The 22,535-nt window shown below is 28.4% G+C and overlaps 3 protein-coding genes across 3 annotated transcripts; 2 read left to right on the top strand and 1 right to left on the bottom strand.

Annotated features, from left to right (window-relative positions):
• Positions 1 to 3,422: 3,422 nt before the first annotated feature.
• Positions 3,423 to 5,959, bottom strand: LOC100796760 (NAD(P)H dehydrogenase (quinone) FQR1). Its single transcript, XM_041016168.1, has 4 exons — positions 5,853 to 5,959; positions 5,338 to 5,431; positions 4,376 to 4,638; positions 3,423 to 3,933 (listed from the first exon to the last, which is right to left on the bottom strand). Exons 1-4 carry the CDS (start codon positions 5,957 to 5,959, stop codon positions 3,669 to 3,671), a joined length of 729 nt encoding a protein of 242 aa, XP_040872102.1. The 3' UTR covers positions 3,423 to 3,668.
• A 2,780-nt stretch (positions 5,960 to 8,739) lies between these two features.
• LOC100499653 (TIR-NBS-LRR type disease resistance protein) lies at positions 8,740 to 13,170 on the top strand. Its single transcript, NM_001250874.3, has 5 exons — positions 8,740 to 9,229; positions 9,476 to 10,574; positions 10,722 to 11,195; positions 11,368 to 12,324; positions 12,416 to 13,170. Exons 2-5 carry the CDS (start codon positions 9,570 to 9,572, stop codon positions 12,989 to 12,991), a joined length of 3,012 nt encoding a protein of 1,003 aa, NP_001237803.3. The 5' UTR covers positions 8,740 to 9,229; positions 9,476 to 9,569; the 3' UTR covers positions 12,992 to 13,170.
• A 7,843-nt stretch (positions 13,171 to 21,013) lies between these two features.
• LOC102667399 (uncharacterized) lies at positions 21,014 to 22,061 on the top strand. Its single transcript, XM_006582671.4, has 2 exons — positions 21,014 to 21,256; positions 21,352 to 22,061. Exons 1-2 carry the CDS (start codon positions 21,017 to 21,019, stop codon positions 21,745 to 21,747), a joined length of 636 nt encoding a protein of 211 aa, XP_006582734.2. The 5' UTR covers positions 21,014 to 21,016; the 3' UTR covers positions 21,748 to 22,061.
• The last annotated feature ends 474 nt before the right edge of the window (positions 22,062 to 22,535 follow it).

Below are 22,535 nucleotides of genomic sequence, written 5' to 3'. Positions count from 1 at the left end.
TAAGGTTTGTTTATTTTTAATAAGAAAAATGATTTATTTAAATAAGAGGATCTATGTTTTATTCTTATTATGTGTAAATCTTTTTTACCAATAATAATCACACATAAAAAAAAATTAGTCTGACTTGAATTAAGAGACACTTGTTATCACCCTGGATAAACAAAAAATACATAATTAAATAATCTAAATTAAAAGTTATTTTAAGCTTACATGATTATTTTATAAAAGTCACCCGAATCTAATATTTAATCTCCTCTGTTCATATAATATTTAATATCTAATAATAAAGATATACGTTTTGGTAAAAAGATAATAATAATAATAAAAAGATTCCACTTTGAAATGATAAAATTAGTCCCTTGTTAAAGGATAATCAATTACTAAACTTAATTAAGTTAACTTATGAAATCTTTGGATCAAGTTTAAATTTAAAGGGATAATTATTTGTTAAAAAAAATTCAAGAAAATCGGCAATAAAATAATTATTTCTTTAAAATAAACCAATCCGTGAACCGCACCTTTTTTTGGTTGATAAATAACTGGTTTATCTACATACTTAAGTGGTGGTTGAGTGAGGATTTTTTTTTAAAAAAAAAAGAAATTATATCTCAGGTTTAATACAATGTATGGAAAAGGTTGTTGGGGATAAGACCCGATGCTATTCTTCTTTTTGCTGTTGTATATTAGAAAAATTGAGACATAATAACAACAAAATTCATAAGGGCATAATAGAATGGCATATTATAATGACATAATATTAGAATTATAAACTTACTAGATTGGCATATCTTCAAACCTTGCCACTTGGTATGACTTGGACACTATTGGCCAGAGAGTATTATAAACTATTTTGTCTTGGGCCAGGAAGAATTACCCCTTCAGCTCAAAAAGTACTTTACCAACAAATCTCACTTTCAAACTTCTCTAGCAAGATCAGAACATAAACTAATTCAAATTAACATAAAGCATTTAAGCATTAGCCATTATTATGTGAACAAAGCTAGTCTGTCATGGGGCTCCACATTATATTCAAGTCTAATAATTATTTTCTACAAAAATTTGTCTTCACTAGAGAAACTGTCGTACATGATTTAACTATGTTTTCAGGGGTTATCTCATCATCAACCAAAGTTTATTCAACTAATTTAAATAAATTATGAGAGGAATAAGCTATTCCCTTATTTATGTGGAAAACATTTGGCACAAAGGTATATAGTATGGAAGAAGCTGTTAGAAGTGAATAAGAGACATGGGAGGGATTAGCAATAACTGTTTTCTTAATTAGTTACCATCTTTATACTTCTCCAATAGCATTAGAGTGGAGTAATAATTATATATTATAAGGTACATAATGAACCGTATATTGAGCGCATTCATTTTGAAAATAATTAATGGTAAAATAAATATAGTTTTTCTAACCGTTTGAAGAGCATTCTGTAGCACCTTTTTCTCATGAATATGCCACTCAAGAGCAATAATAATAATAATAATATATTTATTTTTTAAAATTATTTTGGAGCTGTTTTGTTCTTTAGCTGGTATAAGATATATTGTTTCATTGTTTTTAATAATTTCTGTCGCATAGTGCTAAAACATGATTGCTAATCAATATGAATTTCGTAGATACCACAGTACATGGACCAAAAGAGAGGAGGAATAGAATCTTCAAATTATTTGGGCCTATATCAATTTTCTATAGATTCCATAATTCCTATGCCTTTTCTCAACTTTTTATGGCATCCATTGCAACTCTAGAGAGATACATTTGCTTAACTTTCACTTCTCTACTCTAATCATGTATAGCATTTATATAAGCACTTGAGCAGAGGAACGAGCAATAAGTTCATCTAATCACTGCGGTGAAAAACAAATAATTTCAATAATTGATAACAGATATAATCAATTATTGCTATAATTGATTATACGAATGAACTTAATTTATATTTGTATATATTAGATGAAAACTGATTATAAGATGTATTTTCTTTGAATCGTCTCAAAAAATTGCTTTTATATAGAATAATTACAAAAATGGTATCAAGTTACTTGTAATAGTTGATTTTGTTTTTAAAATTTTACTTATTATAAAAAAATGTTTTCTCTTTTAAAATGAGTAAATAATGTATGATTAAAAGAATTTTACTCTCTTATCTAATCACAAATTATCATACATTTATGATAAGTTTATTTATTTGACATGCAGTAATTACCTTAAAGGCCATATTTCTCATGGTATTTCTATCTAATTGATAATATAAAGACTTTTAAATTGACTGCGCATGTAAATTAAATTATGTTAAAATTATATTAACAATTATAATCTAAATTACAAAAGATATTTAAACAGTAACTCCATCAGTCCTTTTCCATCAATCAAACTGAAGTGTAAGAAAAAAATATCTAATCCAAACATGCTCTAGTAAGTTATACTACAAGGTCACAACAAACTTTTCTGTAGATTCTATTCCAAGTTTTCTGAGCTAGTCATGTGTATGTCTTGTCTACTTTCATCATGTTTGAAAAGGACTGTGTCAATGGAATATAGAAAAAGAAAAAAAAATGACAGAAAAATTGGCTGCTTAAATTGAAGAGAGTGGCTAGTTTAGCTAGCTGAGAAAAGATATGAGGGTAGACAAATAACTTTTGCCAAGAAACGGTGGAATTGGATGCCGCAAAGCTAGAAGTAGAAAATTGGACACAAACCAATGATAGGAAGGGAAAAAATGGACAAGAATACGAAAAAGCTTTGAGAATCACATGACACTGGATTTTTTTTCATATCAAAGGTGAAGAAAAATCAATGTGTATCAGAATATTTCTCTTCTTTGTGACAGCTGCCTACTTATGTCGCATGGACTGTCTAATCAGTATCGTTTCAATTATATACTGATGTGTGTGTGCATAGTTTTCTCAAAGATTTTTTTATATAAAAAATGAAGTATATAAAAATTAAATCATGCCTATATATATTTGTATAGGTTTAAGAAGGACTTGCTAAACAGCACACGTGATGAGAACCTATGCAGAGGGGAATTGATGACAAAATTAACAAAAATGAATCTGATAGAATTTGAGGGAGAAGGTGCCATTTTCATTTGGTAGATATCAAAATAGGCAAACTATCTCTTAGAATCAATATCGAGTTTAAAAGTTATGTAATATTCTAACTTGTATAATGAAGGACATGAAAATTTATGCTGCATGGTAAAGTAGGTTTGCTCTTTTCATATAAAACTAGCTTTGCTTGTTCCAATGAGTGAACTTGCTTTAGGGAACGTTTGAATAGTATATACATAACCAATAATCTATATCACTAGACCTGAAATGATACATATCCCAATTATTAGCATAGTATATTTTCAATTGCTAGGACAAATGAAGTGGCTTCCTGCATACACAGAGCATATTGTAGTCTAGTTTAATTTCCTCAAACTATGCAATTTTTGTTATGTCTCAATGTATATGTGCTAGTTTGTTGGCACTAACATTCATGAGGGGATTACATAAAAAGGGAACAAGTGTCTTCTAAGCCTAAAACCAAAAGGAAAAGACAAACAAACTTCTCATTAGCAAGTATCGCTAAACAGTGTATCTATAACACAAAAATAGAACTCAGCACATAGAATTTTCTTCTGAAAATAGAAAATTTCAGGCACAGAGAACACAAATCAATATCCTCTATTGTGTAGAGTAAAAATTGGGTGAGCATCTTCCTTGAACTTCTTTATGATGGTGGCGATATGATTCCCTTGGTGGAATGCTTGCTGCAACTCAAGCTCAGTTGGCTGCCTAGAGCCATCACCAGTGTAAGTTCCTGCACCATAAGGACTTCCACCTTTCGGCTCCTTCATCTCGAACATGCCAGGACCGAATGTGTATCCTATTGGAACAAATATCATTCCATGATGAACCAGTTGAGTGATAGCAGTAAACCTGTCATAGATTCCAGAATTTTCTAATCTCATTAGTGCATAATGGTAAGATATTGTTGTTCAACATGTGAGTCTACATATGTCATTAATAACATACATTAGAACTTATCCAAAGAATTAACCACTTTGAAGTGTTCTTAAAAGACTGAATTTCTTGGAATTGTTGACATTTCTGAAGTTATAGATACAAAAATCTTGTTTCTGTTTTAATGACTTCAAATAGAAATAAGAAAAGTTCAAAATTCATTCTCTTCATTAAGGTATGTGAACTTATTATAAAATGTTTTGTTCCTCTAATCATGTATGACATCACATTATTAGAAAAGAAGAGGCTTCCTATGCTCAAGAGGAATTCCCTTAAATTTCTAACAACAATATTTCAGTCATCAATCATATCATAGGAATTGATTAAGAAACTACATTGAGATTAGAGAGGGTCTTACGGCGCAGTCTCTTGTCCAACACCTTGGCAACTGGTGCTATAGAAGATTCCAGCAGGCTTGCACGCAAGCATTTGCGCTTTCCATAGATATTGAGTTGAATCCAGGAAAGCCTTGAACTGAGCAGCCATCATTCCCAATCTTGTTGGAAAACCAAAGACAAAACCATCAGCCACGGGCAGTTTAAAAGGGTTAATGATTGGTACATCACTCTTTGGTGGTGCTCTCAGCCTAACAAGCTCCTCAGGTGGCAGTGTCTCAGGTATCTGCTCATAGGTTGAAATGTTCAATATAGTCAGCATTTAGCAAGAGCAAATGTTTACTTGCCTTCTTGAAAAGGAGAATGTGAAACAGGATTTTGCATCCCCTTCTAGAATTTAGCAAGAGCAAATTTGGGAAGTCTTTTTCATACTATGATTCATAGAGACTAGATGACTTTGTTTAAAATTTGATAGAGTTGATTTCGAATCATTGAACATGATTGAAATGTGTGTCCAAATTAATTACAGTCACAAGTTTTGTTACATCAAGCGTTAAGGCAGGAAAAATTGATTTTTCCCTAAATGAATTATGTGCTAAAACATATAGCAAAACTTAGGACATGAAATTATTAGATCAGTCAAGGGCTTACGGCCATTGAATTCTCCTGTCAGAAGGCCATTGTAAAATATGGTTATAGTGAAGGAACCAAGCTAACAGAAAGTTTGAATCTAACTTTGTGACATTCAGATCAGATGGCAGCAACAATGATATTAAGTTTAAAACTATTTATCAACCTAAAGTGGAGCCACTGCAACTGGGGCAATACATGCTGATTAATTTCATGAAATTTATCTGCTCCATAGAGGCACAGAGGAATAAGGTTTAGCACTGGACTTTAGTTGGTTACTATTTGCAATTTTATGCTATAACTAAATAGAATGCATTGAATTAGGAATTGTGATAAATGTAACAAATATACACACCTGCCACAGTTTGGCCTCAACACCCTCTACAGAATTAGCCCCGCGCAATATTTCCCTAGCTAGTGCTTCCACATGACCATACATTGAGTAATACCTGCAAAAAAAAAAAAAAAATCGTTCAGTAAATGAAGGTGATAGAAACATCGTCAATAATTCAGTACAAGATGAAAATGAAAAGGGAAATTGAGCAATATTATTGGGGACAATACAACAGAAAGAGGAAATGAAAATCACATTATGAAAAGGTAGATACTGCAAACACCAAGGTTATAGTTTATCAGTAAAAGGATAAAAACAAAAGGAAAGTTAAATATCAAATAAGAACTAGTTGATTGTTATATTTGCAAATCATTGTAGATGGATATTATCTGTACACAGCTTACAACTTGTCAAGCTCTGAAAACCTATTTTCTAATTGAGTAACAATTTTGAAATGTGCTTTCATTATAGAAAATGGCAATGATGGAATGCCAAAGAAGATGTTCAATGATTCAGAAAGTCAATGAATCAGGAACACAATCAAGTTTTCTTGCAAATTGGGAAAATAGAAAAGCACAAGACTTTCAGCATTCATGGCTCCTATGGAAAATCTCTCAACATCCCCAATGATCAAACAAACCATTGTATCGTTACAGAACAGAGGGAAAAACAGAATCAGAGCAAGAATGCATCATATCTTTCAAAGTTAGACACCAAGATCTTCAAAGAACATTGAAATCTAAAAGATTTCAAATTTAAGAACCCATTGAAGAAATAAAAGAAACCCAATGAACGAAATTCCATACTGAGAAGCATGCATCATGCATGTCAGATAATGATTAACAAGTTATAATTATAACACACGAGTGCACACATATATAAAGAATCAATTAAAGGAGACAACAAAGGTTAAAATGTGAGCATACTGCATACACAATATAAACTTTGGCAGGCATTGATGATCGTAGAAGGTCTCTTTGCTTCTTCTCTTTGTTCTCTTGCTATGTTGGTATTCTTTCTTTTGGCTAAATGAAATGAACAGTTAGAAGTTGATGATTGAAATGGCGGGAAGCGCAATAGGTTGAATTTACAAGTTGGGTCCTCTTCTTCTAAAACAACTCTTTTCTTATATGCCCGTAAATTCTCTATATACACTCTATGAAAAAGAAGAATAAAAATGAATTGAATTTTTTGTATGTTAAAATTAACTCGTGTACTTTAATTAATTTTATGGAAGTTATTCCATCTAATTACTCAAAAACTGAGATAATAAATGTTTATGGATAACAAGACCTTAACCTTTGTTTCATTTTTTTTGTATTAATGCTTTTAGTTGAAAAGGTAAGAAAAACAGTATTTTTTACTAACATTTAAAAGAAACAAATCTCTGTATATCTTTATTTATGTAAAAAAAACTCTACCTTAGGAATATTTAAATAAAAACATAAATTATCAAACGTGGGCATCTAACTGTTATAAAATTATTCCCCCTTAACATATGATTTAGACAAATAAAAAACATCAAGTCAATCAATATCTTTATTAATTTTAAAATAAATATTATATAATTTTGGGTAATCAAATAAGAAATTATGCTTGTCATTAGCTTCTTAATTTTGGGTACTAAATATGTATTATGTTTGGGTAATTTACAATTACTAATTTACTATGTTTCTCTCAAGTGCATATCAAAATCTATTTGAGGGTGATTAAAATTAACATTTCCCTTTTTCTTTATTAATATTTGAGGAATTGTTGAATATTTTCACTTATAGAGACTAATATCTCTTAGAGTGTCTAAAATTATATTATTTGTACAATTTTACTGCACTCATGCCGTGTACGAGTCTATAACTTGTTTGTTTATTATATTATGTGATTTTAACTACTGTTACCTTTTTTTATTGGTAAAATGTGCTAACACTACTATTATATTACTTGATAATGCGTACTACTACTAATTACATTATTAGTACTAATAATTACTTTATCCGTGAAATTCCTATTGACTAGCCATTTAATTAATCTTTGAATTCTCTGTATATTATTTTTTTTTCTAAACTTATAAAACTCACCACAAAATGATTCTTCTGTTAATTTTCACCAATTTTATTTTTCACCCCTACTAAACATTCCCTTCTCACTTTAACTGTCATGTGCGCCAAGTTACACATTATTAAGTTGCCTGTGTGACCAACTTTATCCCATTAAAATGAAGGAAGAACACATCAAAGGAGTTGCCTACATGATATTTTTGTTGTCATCTATGACGAGGGACCAATCCAGAAGGAATTCAGTGAAGGGGGACTAAATGTGTATGTTTGAATGATCATGGATAAAATTTATCTTAAATATAATTTATTTTAATTAAAATTGATTTTGAATTTATGTTTTGATGTTTTTATTAAAAAATCAAGTTAGAGTAACACTTGCGGCAAAATTTTGGATCTAACTCAAAAATTACCAAAAATTACTTTAACGCGAAATTAATTCTAAACTTAAAATCAATTTTAAATTATTCTCTAATATTAAACCAACCAATTTAAGAATATATCCAAAATCAATTTTAAACTCATGAATAATGTTTCAACTAAAACTAAACACACACTAAATATTTTTCTTATTTTGTAATTATTTAAATATTGAATTTATATTAAATAATTATTTAATAAATAATGTCTTTTACAAAATTACATTAACAGGTTATACACAATTAAAATTTTTATTTAATAATAAATAATCTTAATAATCCTCCTCTTAAAAAAAATCTTTGATAATCCTTTTAACAGCATTCCTTTAATAACACATTTCAATATTTCATGGCTTAAGAACAAAAAACCTAAATTTAAGTAACAAACTCAATAACCAGATATTTTGAGAAGGTAACAATTAGAAAAAGTATATAAAAAAAAAAATAGTTTGATAGGAAGCATCGACGAAATGATGAAGCAGCAACATCAACGAAGTCTGAATTCAATTATTAGGGGGAAATTCATAACTCGTTTTCCACGAACCTCCCTTCGTCACCGTTAGATATGTCACATGAGCCCTCTCACATTCATTAGCAAGTGGGTTCACTAGCTGACACTTTCACATGAATGCCCTTCGTCACAAAACACATAAAAATATAAAAAAAAAATAGTTTGATAGGAAGCCCCGACGAAATGATGAAGCAGCAACATCAACCAAGTCTTCATTCAATAGCAAGTGGGTACACTAGCTGACATTCAATTATTAGCTGACACTTTCACATGCATGCCCCCAAAACCACTTTCCTACAATTTTCCCTTCATCACAACAACCCCTCGCAGCTGCCAAGAAATTTCTGAACTCTGCGTATTTATATTTCTTCATACATTATTTCTATCCACAAACACTTGTTCTTCTTCCTTCACAGTTTTGCAATTGTAATGGCTTCTGCTTCTAATGCCATCATCCAATGCACCTCTTCTTCTTCTTCTTCGTTTGAGTATGACGTGTTTGTGAGCTTCCGCGGTGAAGACACACGCAACAGCTTCACCGCTTTTCTTTTTGAAGCTCTGAAAAAACAAGGCATCGAGGCCTTCAAAGATGATAAAGATATCAGGAAAGGCGAATCCATAGCACCAGAGCTAATACGAGCCATTGAAGGGTCTCATGTTTTCCTTGTTGTCTTTTCCAAGGACTATGCTTCCTCAACTTGGTGCCTGCGTGAACTAGCACATATCTGGAATTGCTTTCAACCATCTACCAGACATCTTCTGCCTATTTTCTATGATGTTGATCCATCACAAGTGCGAAAACTGAGTGGAGACTATGAGAAAGCCTTTGCCCAACACCAACAAAGTTCCAGGTTCCAAGAGAAGGAAATTACAACATGGAGAGAAGTTCTGGAACGAGTAGCCAGTCTCTCTGGTTGGGATATCAGAAATAAGTAAGTAATCTTCTGTTGGTTTGTTACGTGCATATACAATATATTTTTATCATTTCTTACTAATGCTGTTATCTTGAATGTATTACTTATTACAATCTTTAAACTGGAGATACATGTTTAATACAAATAATATTTTAAAAATGAAAAAAGTACTATATATGTTATTATCTTCTTCTATGCATGTACGCTCTGTTTTGGTTCCCTTAGGTGATGATTTGCCATTCTTTGTTTTCTCTAAACTTTTAGGGAACAACCTACAGTGATTGATGAAATTGTTCAGAAGATAAAAAAAATCGTGGGTTGCAAATTTTCTATTCTTCGAAATGATAATCTAGTTGGGATGGAATCTCATTTTTCTACATTATCAAAGCAGCTGGGGCCGGTTAATGATGTTCGAGTTGTTGGAATTACTGGGATGGGTGGAATAGGAAAGTCCACTCTTGGTCGAGCTTTATATGAAAGAATCTCTCATCAATTTAATTCTTCTTGTTATATTGATGACGTAAGCAAACTTTATCGACTGGAAGGTTCAGCAGGTGTACAAAAAGACTTACTTTCTCAGTCTCTAAATGAAACAAATCTAAAGATTTGGAATTTATCTTATGGAACAGAACTGGCATGGAGGAGGCTACACAATGCAAAGGCACTTATAGTTCTTGACAATGTTGAAGAAGATAAACAGCTTAATATGTTTACTGCGAATAGAAAGAATCTGTTACGTGAACGCCTTGGTAGAGGAAGCATAGTCATTATAATTTCTAGGGATCAACAAATATTGAAGGCACGTGGAGCAGATCTTATTTACCAAGTGAAGCCATTGGATGACACCGATGCTCTTCGATTGTTTTGCAAAAATGCATTTAAAAATAATTATATTATGAGTGATTTTAAAACGTTGACTTCTCATGTACTATCACATTGTGAAGGTCATCCCTTAGCAATTGAAGTATTGGGCTCATCTTTGTTTGGTAAAGATGTCTCTTATTGGGGGAGTGCATTGGTTTCCTTAAGAGAAAGTAAAAGTATTATGGATGTGTTGCGAATAAGTTTTGATCAATTGGAGGATACACACAAGGAAATATTTCTAGATATTGCATGTTTCTTGTACGATCATGATGTGATATATGTGAAGGAAATTCTAGATTTTCGTGGATTTAATCCCGAATACGGCCTACAAGTTCTCGTTGATAAATCACTTATAACCATGCGTAGGATAGTTGAAATGCATGACGTTTTGCGCAATTTGGGCAAGTATATTGTTAGAGAAAAATCACCTTGGAATCCATGGAAGTGGAGTAGGTTGTGGGATTTCAAAGATCTCAACATAGTTTCGTTGGATAATAAGGTAAAATAATTTTTAAATATAAAGTCCTACTATTATTCTAGAATTTGTAAATACTTTTAAATATCTAATATTTTCTTTCCTCTTTTCAATGTTCAAGGCAACAGAAAATGTTGAGGCCATAGTTCTTTCCTCTTTTCAATGTTCAAGGCAACAGAAAATGTTGAGGCCATAGTTCATGAAGAAGACTATGACATTGAAAAAGACTCTGACTTAGAAGAAGACTCTAACTTAGAAGACTCTGACTTAGAAGAAGACTCTGACTTAGAAGAAGACTCTGACTTAGAAGACTATGACTTAGAAGAAGACTCTGACTTAGAAGAAGACTCTGACTTAGAAGACTATGACTTAGAAGAAGACTCTGACTTAGAAGACTCTCACTTTCTTCCAACAGTGAGGGTGGATGCTCTATCAACAATGAGTAACCTTAAACTTCTCAAATTTAGATACGCTGGCTACGAAATCAATTATTCAGGAACACTTACTAAGCTTTCCAATGAATTAGGATATCTTACTTGGGTAAAGTATCCTTTTGAGTGTTTGCCACCAAGTTTTGAGCCGGACAAACTTGTTGAGTTGATTCTACCTAAAAGCAACATCAAACAACTTTGGGAAGATAGAAAGGTAATATCAATTATTATTATTATTATTTTTCTATATTGTTTTCATTTAAATAAACAAATAAAAAGGCAAACTTTCTTAAGATAATCCTTTTTTCTCTATTTAATTAAAGAAACAAAAGAAAGGCTGAATGTCATTATTAATTTTGTTTCCTACTATTGGTCTTGTATTGTAGCCTCTACCCAATTTGAGGCATTTGGATCTCTCTGGCTCCAAAAATCTAATAAAAATGCCATATATTGGAGATGCCCTATATCTTGAGTGGCTTGATCTCGAAGGATGTATACAACTCGAAGAGATCGGTCTGTCCGTTCTTTCACGAAAGCTTACTTCTCTGAATTTGAGAAATTGCAAAAGTCTTATCAAGTTGCCACAGTTTGGAGAGGACCTAATTCTTAAAAAGCTATATCTCGAAGGATGTCAAAGTCTCAGTCACATTGATCAATCCATCGGTTTTCTAAAAAACCTCGATCATTTGAATATGGAAAACTGCAAACAACTCAAACGCATTGATCCATCCATCGGTTTACTAGAAAAGCTCAGAGAATTGAATTTGAAAAACTGCAAAAATCTAGAAAGCTTACCCAATAGCATACTAGGTCTCAATTCTCTTAAATATCTGAATCTCTCTGGCTGTGTAAAACTGTACAACACCGAGTTATTATATGAACTAAGGGATGCAGGGCAATTGAAGAAGATTGGTATAGATGGAGCTCCTATTCATTTCCAATCAACATCTTCCTACTCCAGACAACATAAAAAATCAGTTAGTTGCTCAATGCCTTCCTCCCCAATATTTCCATGTATGCGTCAACTTGATCTAAGTTTCTGTAATTTAGTTGAAATCCCTGATGCTATTGGAAATATGTGTTGCTTAGAATGGCTAGATTTAAGTGGTAACAATTTTGCTACACTGCCCAACCTCAAGAAGCTTTCCAAACTGTTGTGTTTAAAGTTACAACATTGCAAGCAGTTGAAATCTTTGCCTGAGCTCCCTTCACGGATTGAAATCCCAACTGGTGAAAGCTATTTTGGAAACAAAACAGGATTATACATTTTTAATTGCCCAAAATTATTTGATAGGAAACGCTGCAGTAACATGGCTTTTTCATGGATGATGCAATTGTATCAGGTTTGCATGTTCCTCCTTTGCTCCTGCCATCTCTTTCTCTCTCCTTTTTTGTGTATAGGAATCAGGAAATAACATATAGATGTCTCTGCAGGTGATCCATTCTTTTTACAGATCTGAAGGTGTTAGTCCTGGAAGTGAAATACCAAAGTGGTTCAATAATCAGCATGAGGGAAATTGTGTAAGCTTAGACGCATCTCATGTTATGCATGACGATAATTGGATTGGCGTTGCGTTTTGTGCAATATTCGTCGTACCTCATGAAACAATCTCAGCGATGGCTTTTTCAAAAACAGATGGGTACTACTCGGGTTTTAGTGATATTCCAGTGGATTTTTATGAAGATCTAGATCAAGAACTTGTTTTAGACAAATCAGATCACATGTGGCTATTCTTTTTTGATCGAAAAATGTTCATTTTTAAATTCCATCTCCAGCCCGAAAATCTTGGAAGATTGCTTTTGAAATGTGATGGAAGGAGAAAGTGGAAAGAGTCATATGCTGAGGTGAAGAAATACGGATATCGCTGGGTATATAAAGGGGATAATGAACAAAGGAAGCGCAAATTTGGGGAAATTGAAGAAAATGAAGGAATGATGTCAGAAGAAGGGAGAAAAGATGATGCAAGCTCCTCCCAGGAAAACACAATCAACTTGGATCTTAGCCTGTAGAATCATTTCTTCTCTCATTTTATTCATTTCAGTCGTCCTTCAAATTTTGAATAAGCTTGGTGGCGTAAAATAAGGTTTTTGGTTGTTATGGGATGCTTGTGTAGCTGTCTTTGTTGGTTAAGAATATTGTTTTTTTTTTTCTTGTTTGGTTTGAGTAATGTTTAACAGAGACTGATGCAATTTCTCGTTTTCAGTCCTTTTTACTTTTAGTGCATGACAGCTAAAAAAAAGTACAAATAATTTTTTTTTAAAATTCTCGTGTCAGTCGATCCAGGAATCAGGAAGTCAAACTAAGGAATAAAAAATTTAAATTTATTAATCAATTTATTTTTAATGATATTTTAAATAAATTTTATAATATTATCTTAATTTCTATTATTTGTTACTTGTGACTTTAATAGTAATACACATAAAATCATTTATAATTTATTTAAATTTTTAATATCAATTACCACTAATGTAGTGTTATTATTGATGATAGTTATATTTATATTCCATCTATTTCTTTTTGTGTTATTTTTAAAGTTTTTAAGTTTTAATCAAAAAATACAATAAAGTTTCTTGAATATGATAAAATAGTTGCGAAGTTTTTTATTTTATCTTTTTTTTTCCAATTCACAAATAAATGCATGGATAAATTAATTAAAAATTAAAAAATAAGTAAAATATAATTAACAAAAGAGTAATTGATGTGATATTTAACTTTGTAGATGATGAATAAATAAAAACATTTTTATTTTAAAAAATTCAGCAATTAAAATAAAAAACAGAAAGAGTATCTTTTATAATAGGTTAAATTGTAATTTTACTCTTTTTTATATGTTGATTATCCAAAATCAAATGTTGACTTTAATGTGACATCTTAATGTTGTCGTGAAACTTATATTGAAATAAATTAAATGAAGTGAAAAATAAAAAAAGTGTTTAAATAGAAATTGAACTCGTAACTTTTTATTCATAAACAAAACAATAAATCATTAAGACATTTGTCTTGTTTATTGAAATATATTAATATTATTTTTCATCTATCATTAGACAAGATTTTTTTTATATTTCAAATTATCAAAAATTTTAAATTAATTTTTTTAATATATAAATCTTTTTAATTTTTATTTTATATTATTTTATATATTTTTATTTTGAATAATTTACATACTTTTATTTTTATGTTACCAATATATAATTAAATTTCATAAATTAATATGAAAATTTGTACATCATTTTTTTAAATTAATTTTAATATATAAATTATTTTTACTCTAATTATTTACGTAAAATTATTCATAAAAAAGGTAATAAAACACTTTTTTATTTAATTAATTATATTAAAATTATTTTTTATTTATCACTAGTGAAGAGTTATTATTTTTTAAATTATCAATTTTTTTAACTAAAATTTTAAAATATATGTAATATATAAATCTTTTGAGTTTTACATAAATAATTAGAGTAAAAATAATTTGTACATTAAAATCAATTTACCAAAAAATTATGTAAAATATTTAGATATTAGTTTATGAAATTTAATTATAAATTGATAAATTATAAATAAAATTTGTAAACTATTCAAAATAAAAACATATAAAATGATATAAAATAAAATTAAAGAGATTTATATATTAAATTTTGATAATTTGAAAAAAATTAATAACTCTTTTCTAATCATTCACATTATACTTCAGGGGATCTAGATTCAGAATGCTGTCCCTTGAAAGCTTAATTGAATCTTATATCTATTAGTATTAACTACAATCTGTTAAATCTTAGAATAAAACATCAAGCGTAAAAACCCAAGAGAAATGAATAGAAATGAGAGCTCTTTCAATGTTTGAAGGGGTTTTGAGAAATGTGGTTGATCCATTTTCCAATCTAACTACCTATTTTTTCTATTCCCACCCCTCCTTTACATGTTTTTGTGACCAAATTTATGACCGAGAATTGTCTAAGCCCACTAACACTCATAAAACATCAAAGTTATACAAATTAAATTAACTAACATCTCAATTAACATAAAATAACATTTAAATTTTATCTTGAAATTAAAATAAAACACTTACTGGGACAAGTAATAAAATCATGACATTACACATATATTATTTAATCCTATGTGGTATAAGCAGCGTGAAATTATCAAATAAATTTTCAATTCTAAAATGTTACAAAAGAATGAAAAATTAATAGATGAATTACCACTAAATACGAGAATTAATTGGATTTGGGTTATTTTAGTTTAATTAGTGGTCATGACTCTTAAATTTGAGTTTTAAGTAAGCAATTACATTAAATATTCGGAAAGAGATTTTTTTTGTTCATAATAAAGTTATATATTTGAACAAGATTATCTTTAATGAAAAATATATGTGGTTTGTAAAAAAATTATGACAAATTATATTTTCTTTAATTTTAAAGTTATAAAGATTTTTTTATTTGTAAGAATCAAAGACAAAGACAAGTATTAGTGGCTTTGCAACAACTCACACACTATACTTAAGCAATTGAACTAAACTTCCTTGATAAAGTTATGAAGATTGAATTAGCTTAACAAAGTTTAAAAAGGATTAAAATCATATTAACTCAAATTAAGAGAATGAAAACATAATCAAACCTTCTCATTACTAAAATAGTCTTATGAAATAAGAATTTTCCAAGCAAGATTTCACTCTCTTTTTTATGCGTGAAGATTTCATGTTTTTTTTATTTTTGTTGAAAGAATATTTCACTGTTTTTTTGTTTGGTCAAAGATTACACTCTTATAATTAAGATTTATTCTCAATTCACAAGAACCATCCTAGGCCACAAATGCTGGGCCTTGGACATCAAGCAAGAATTATTGGAAATGAATGATAGCTAGCAAGCGACACTTATCAAGCTCACGAGTGGTGTGATGATTGAAAATATTATCTAACAAAAACTATTGATAGACACAAGTTTAACTTTGAAAGTCAACACATAAGGAGTTCATCTACAAAGAAAATGTCATATCTCTTCATTTTATTGAATTTGCATGGCTCACTGTTCAATAATAACAAGGAATGAGACTAACTTGACAAAACAGAAACTAAAAATTTCATATGTTTAGCATAACGATTAACAAGAAATAGATCTGATAAACTCTAAATTTATTGACAAAACTACTCCAAAAACAAGACATAATTCCAAAATAATGTCTACCTTGAAACCTTGGCGCTACTAACAAAAAATCCTAACCAAACAATATAGTTGAGTTCCTTTTCTTCTTTCTTTTTTAGTCTAAGTCAAATTTGAAGTTAATTTTGAGCTTACTTGGAGCCCAACGATCCAAAATAGTTGTGGGCACAATCTTGTACTACTTCATAGTGGCCTAGCAAAACAAAACCTTATATCTATTCTCAAAAGTCCTCACACTATTATTACTCGAATCATAGGATTATTTACTTGTTACATAAAATCCTACGATGTTTTGTAATTTTAGTCCTTTTTGTATAAAAAATTGAAGGAGTACCTTTTATAATAGGTTAAATTGTAATTTTACTACTTTTTGTATGTTGATTATTAAAAGTTAAATGTTGACTTTAATGTGACATATTGATGTTAACCTGGATCTTATTTTGAAATAAATTAAATGAAGTCAAAAATAAAAAAAAGATCTAAATATAAATTGAACTAGCTAGTAACTTTTTATTCATAAACAAAACAATAAATCATAAAGACATTTGCTTTGTTTATTTAAATATATTAATATTATTTTTCATATATCATTAGACAAGTTATTTTTTATTTCAAATTATCAAAATCTTTAAATTAATTTTTTTAATATATAAATCTTTTTAATTTTTATTTTATATCTTTTTATTTTGAATAGTTTACATATTTTTATTTTTATGTTACCAATATATAATTAAATTTCATAAATTAATATGAAAATTTGTAGATAATTTTTTTGTAAATTTATTTTAATATATAAATTATTTTTACTCAAATTATTTATGTAAAATTATTCATAGAAAAGGTAATAAAACACTTGTTTGGTTTAATTAATTATATTAACATTATTTTCTATGTATCATTAGTCCAGATTTAATAATTTTAAAATTATAAAAAATTGTTAAATAAAAAAATATATTTAATAAATAAATATTTTTAGTTTTACATAAATAATTAGAGTAAAAATAATTTGTACATTAAAATCAATTTAAAAAATATTTAAAAGATTTAGATATTAGTTTATGAAATTTAATTATAAATTAGTAAAATATAAATAAAATTTATAAACTATTCAAAATGGAAACATATAAAGTGATATAAAATAAAATTAAAGAGATTTATATGTTAAATTTTGATAATTTGAACTTACTTTGACAAATGACTAGAACAAGTTGGATCTATTTATAATATATAAAACTTGATCTTCTTAATATCAAGTTGTTGCCATGTCAATAAAATTAGTGATTTGAAGGAAAAAAAAAGAGTATACATTAAACTTCTCATTAGTCACGTTAACAAAGTTAGTAATGGGGATGAAAGAGATCATTATACTATTACCATATTAATTAGAACTAACACTCATTAATAAGCGTTGGTATATTTTAATAAAATCAATAATTTCTCACATTAATGAAAAATTAAATTATTTGCAATATTTAATTTTACATGTTGAATTAATATTAAGAAAAAATTATTAAATAAAATAAATATAAAAGTTTACACTAATTTAATATTACTATCTATGCATAAATTTATTTATTTTTATAATTAGTCACTTTAAAATATATTTCTAGAAAAAATAACACGCATACTCAATACTCTTCCTTGTGCAATGTTTTGTAGACTAAATAAAAATTGAACCGCAAGATCTCAGGATATTGGTTTATTTGCTCAATTAATTTTATGATTAAACTGTGATTAGAATTTGGTAAAATTAGATAATATTTTGCCGGAAATTGTTTTTGTGCTAAAATTCATTCTCACCAAATGTGTGATAAACATTTTCATTTTTTCCTACTTTAATCCACATTGTCTTCAAAAAGAGAATCGAAATACAATTATGAAGAATTATCTGTTTAATAGTATTTGTATTGGCAGAAATTTCTTATAATCAATAATCGTATAACTAATCAAGTCCCATTTTATTTTTCATGAGTTTAAAATTTTTAATGTAATTTTTTTGGATAAGTTTACAAATTAATGTATTAAAATATAGCATGACTTCATTTGATACGAATATCATTTTCCTACATTCTACATTAGAGTATTATCTTAATATTATATTAATATTTTTTCATAAGACTACAGTATTACTTTAGTAGTATTGTTTGTTTGTTTTTATGTTAAATTAGTATTATTTGTATTCACTATTCCTTGTTACTTTTATTCAATTTACACTTGATTGAAGATTATATATAATATTAGTTTATATATATGATTTGTGATATTATTTATTAATCAACTTGTTTATGATGATATTTTAAATAAAATTTATAATATTATCTTAATTTCTATTATTCCTTACTCGTGATTGTAATATTAAAACATAAAATTATTTATATTTTTTTTTAAAAATTTTAATATCAATTACCACTGATGTAGTGTTATTATTGATGATAATTATCTTTATATTCTCTCCACTCCTTTTCATATGTTTTTTTTAAGGTTTTTATATTTTAATAAAAAAATACAACAAAGTTTCTTGAATCTAATAAGATAGTTGTGAAGTTTTTTATTTTACCTCTTTTTCTTTTCACTTCACAAATAAAATGTATGATTAAATTAATTAAAAATTAAAAGATAACAGATAAGTAAAAATATAATAGATAAAAAGTAATTAATGTAATACTTAACTTTGCAGATAATAAATAAATAAAAACATTTTTTTCAAAATTCCAATAATTAAAAGAAAAAATAGGAGTACCTTTTCTTGTAGGCTAAACTATAATTTGAGTTTATAAGTAAAAGTAAAATATTGACTTTGATGTGACATATTAAAGATGACGTTGAACTTATGTAGGTTGTTGATAACACTTATATGAAAAAGATAAATAAAGTAAAAAATAAAAAGTTTCTAAATAGAAATTGAACTCATCACTTTACTAATAAAAAATAATATTATTTTTTATATTTTTTATCTATCATTAAAAAAGGGTTATTAATTTTTTAAAAAAATTACAAAAATTTATAAATTAAAAAGTATTTAATATAAATATTTTAATTTTTATTTTATAGCATTATATATATATTTTTTTTAATAATTTACATTTTTTTATTCTACCAATCATAATTAAATTTCATAAATCAATATGCAAATTTGTACATAATTATTTTTGTAAATTGATTTTAATATATAAATTATTTTTACTCTAATGATTAACAAAAAATTATTCATAGAAAGACAATAATACAGTTGTTTTCTTTAGTTAAGGATATTAACATTATTTTTTATGTATCATTACTCAAGTTTTTTTTCTCAAATTAACAAAATTTATAAATTAATTTTTTTATATATAAGTATTTTTAATTTTACATTAATAATTAGAATAAAAATAGTATGTACCTTAAAATAAATTTTAAAAAAAATATGGAAATAATTTATCTATTAATTTATGAAATTTAATTATAAATTCATAAAATAGAAACAAAAACATGTAAACTATTCAAAATAAAAATATATAAAATGGTATAAAATAAAATTAAAAAGATTTATATATTAAATATTTTTTAGTTAATAAATTTTTATAATATGAAAATAATTAATAACTCTTAATTAATAATATAAACAAAATAATACTAATGTAATCAATCAAATAAAACAAATGTGTTAGTGATTTATTCTGTTATCTATATAAATAAAAGGTCATCATTGAATAAGACTTTGTATGGTTTTGGACATGCAATATTGTACTACTTCAAGTCAAATGACTCATTCACGAAATGAAACTAAGGAACAAGATTTAAAAAAAATGCATGAAATCCAAGGAGGTGGAAAGAATTTTAAAATTTGAAAGACTTCAAATTTAAGAACCCGTTGAAAGAGTAAAAGAAACCCGGTGAATAAAAAATCATTTTTAATATAGCAGGAAATAACACTAAAGACAAATTGAGGGAAAGAAAATTAGAGAAATATTGGAGAAGGATAACAGAGTATAGCAATAAAATATTTTCTAATAAAAAAAGAGCAAAAATGCATACACAATGTAAACTTTGACAGCCATTGTTGATCCTCTTTCTCTCTCTCTCTGGTTAGAATTCTTAGCTAAATGAAATAAACTGTTTAATTGGAAATTATGAAATGGAGGGAAATTGAAGCCTTATAAATTACAATGATTGGAAATTGGGTGGCTGCTGTTGAAGAGGCTTTGTTTATAAGTATCACTTATTTACATGTAAGCTTTTTTATTTTTTATATTTTTCCTTGACTAGGCCCAATAAAGTTTTGATTTGAATTTAGGAAGGTACGGGGACTAAATTTACTAAGTACAACAACCTTTCTTTTTTGGTTTATAAATAAATAAAAATTCTTAAGTCATTGCAGGAGTTGGATAGTATAGCAAAGGATAACAAAGTAACCAAGACAGTCACAAAGAAGGTTACCGTTTATATCCTACTCTGTAACTGTACAAATTGTAAAAGAATCAAACATCTACACTAATTTATATAATAGATAAGATGGAAGAGTCACCATTAAAAAATGAGTTTTTCCACCAATTAAATGATTTAATTCAAAAGGATGAGGAAAGGTGAAAATAAATAATTCAACCCATAAATATAAAAGAAATATACATTAGGTTTAAAACTCAAAGTGAGCAAATTACTGTAAAGGATTTACAAAATGAAATTAAGAATCTTAAACAAGAAATCCAAATACTTAAACAAAACGACATTACATTAGAATATAGACTACTAAAACTAGAAGGAATAAATTTTTTTAAAGGTACAAGATAAGACAAATAATGAAGATAAAAGTTTGGAATCTTTTATTAATTTATTAAATATAATTACAACTCATAAAAGACAGTGTGAAATAACCTAGTAATCCAAAATGAACAATTTAATATGGTTGTTTTAAGTGGTAACAATTTTGCTACACTTCCCAACCTCAAGAAGCTTTCCAAACTGGTCTGTTTAAAGTTACAACATTGCAAGCAGTTGAAATCTTTGCCTGAGCTCCCTTCACGGATTGACTTGCAAACTGGTGCACTAGGAGCAGGATTATACATGTGTAACTGCCCAGAATTAATTGATAGGGAACGCTGCATTGACATGGCTTTTTCATGGATGATGCAATTGTTTCAGGTTTGCATGTTCCTCCTTTGCTCTTCCCATATCTTTCTCTCCTTTTTTGTGAATAGGAATCAGGAAATAACATATAGATGTCTCTGCTGTACCAGGTGTTATACACATATCCTTTCTACCATGTTAGTGGAGGTGTTAGTCCTGGAAGTGAAATACCAAGGTGGTTCAATAATGAGCATGAGGGAAATTGTGTAAGCTTAGACGCATCTCCTGTTATGCATCACCATAATTGGATTGGCGTTGCGTTTTGTACAATATTCGTTGTACCTCAAGAAACAATCTCAGCGATGGGGGTTTCAGGTCCAGATCGGAGATATCCTGATTCTGGTGATATTCCAGTGGATTTTTATGGAGATGTAGATCTAGAACTTGTTTTAGACAAATCAGATCACATGTGCCTATTCTTTCTTGATCGAGAAACGTTCATTGAAAAATTCCATCTCAAGCACAAATATCTTGGAAGATTTCTTTTGAAATATGATAGAGGATGAGAGAGAGAGAGGAAAGAGTCATATGCTGAGGTGAAGAAATTCGGATATCGCTGCTGGGTATATAAAGGGGATATAGAATCGTTGGCCAGGAAGCACAAATTTGGATAAATTGAACAAAATGAAGGAAAAAGAAAGAAAGGAATAATCTCAGCAGAAGGGAGATTATTGCTAAATGAATTTGAAAATCTTAGCCTGTAGAATGAGTCACTACATCCTTGTTTTCTTCTTTTGTCTTGGCCACTTAACAGAAATTGAAAAAAAAAAAATGACATGCATGTTCAATACTCTTATGCAATGTTTTGAAGATCTCATGATATTGGTTTATTTGTTCAATCAGTTAATTTTATGATTAAATTATGATTAGAATTTGATAAAATTAGATAATATTTTGCTGGAAGTTGTTTATATCTTTAATAATAATCAGAGGAGAAATGGGACAATCACATGTGACAAAAGTTGTACTATTATCTTGACTTTTCTTTGACAAAAATTGTATTATTCTTGACTTTTCTTTGATAACTTGGTGATAATAAAATTCAATTTCACCAAATGTCCCATAAACATTTTTCTTGCTTTAATTCACATTGTCTTCATAAAGAGAATCTGAATACAATTATGAAGAGTTAACTCTGGTGGTTGAATTGATGTGCAATCTTACCCTCGTCATTGAAAATTTCATCCGAAATGTGTATCAAATGCCGCATGAGAAGCCCACCTTCTGCAGATGAACCAATTCTGTTTAGTCAATTTGCAGTCCATCACCCTTGCTCAGTTGCCGGAAGAGAGGG

This window comes from Glycine max, chromosome 6 (genome assembly GCF_000004515.6).
Source record: "Glycine max cultivar Williams 82 chromosome 6, Glycine_max_v4.0, whole genome shotgun sequence".
Classification (NCBI taxonomy): domain Eukaryota; kingdom Viridiplantae; phylum Streptophyta; class Magnoliopsida; order Fabales; family Fabaceae; genus Glycine; species Glycine max.
This window is presented reverse-complemented; position numbering and strand designations above follow the sequence as displayed.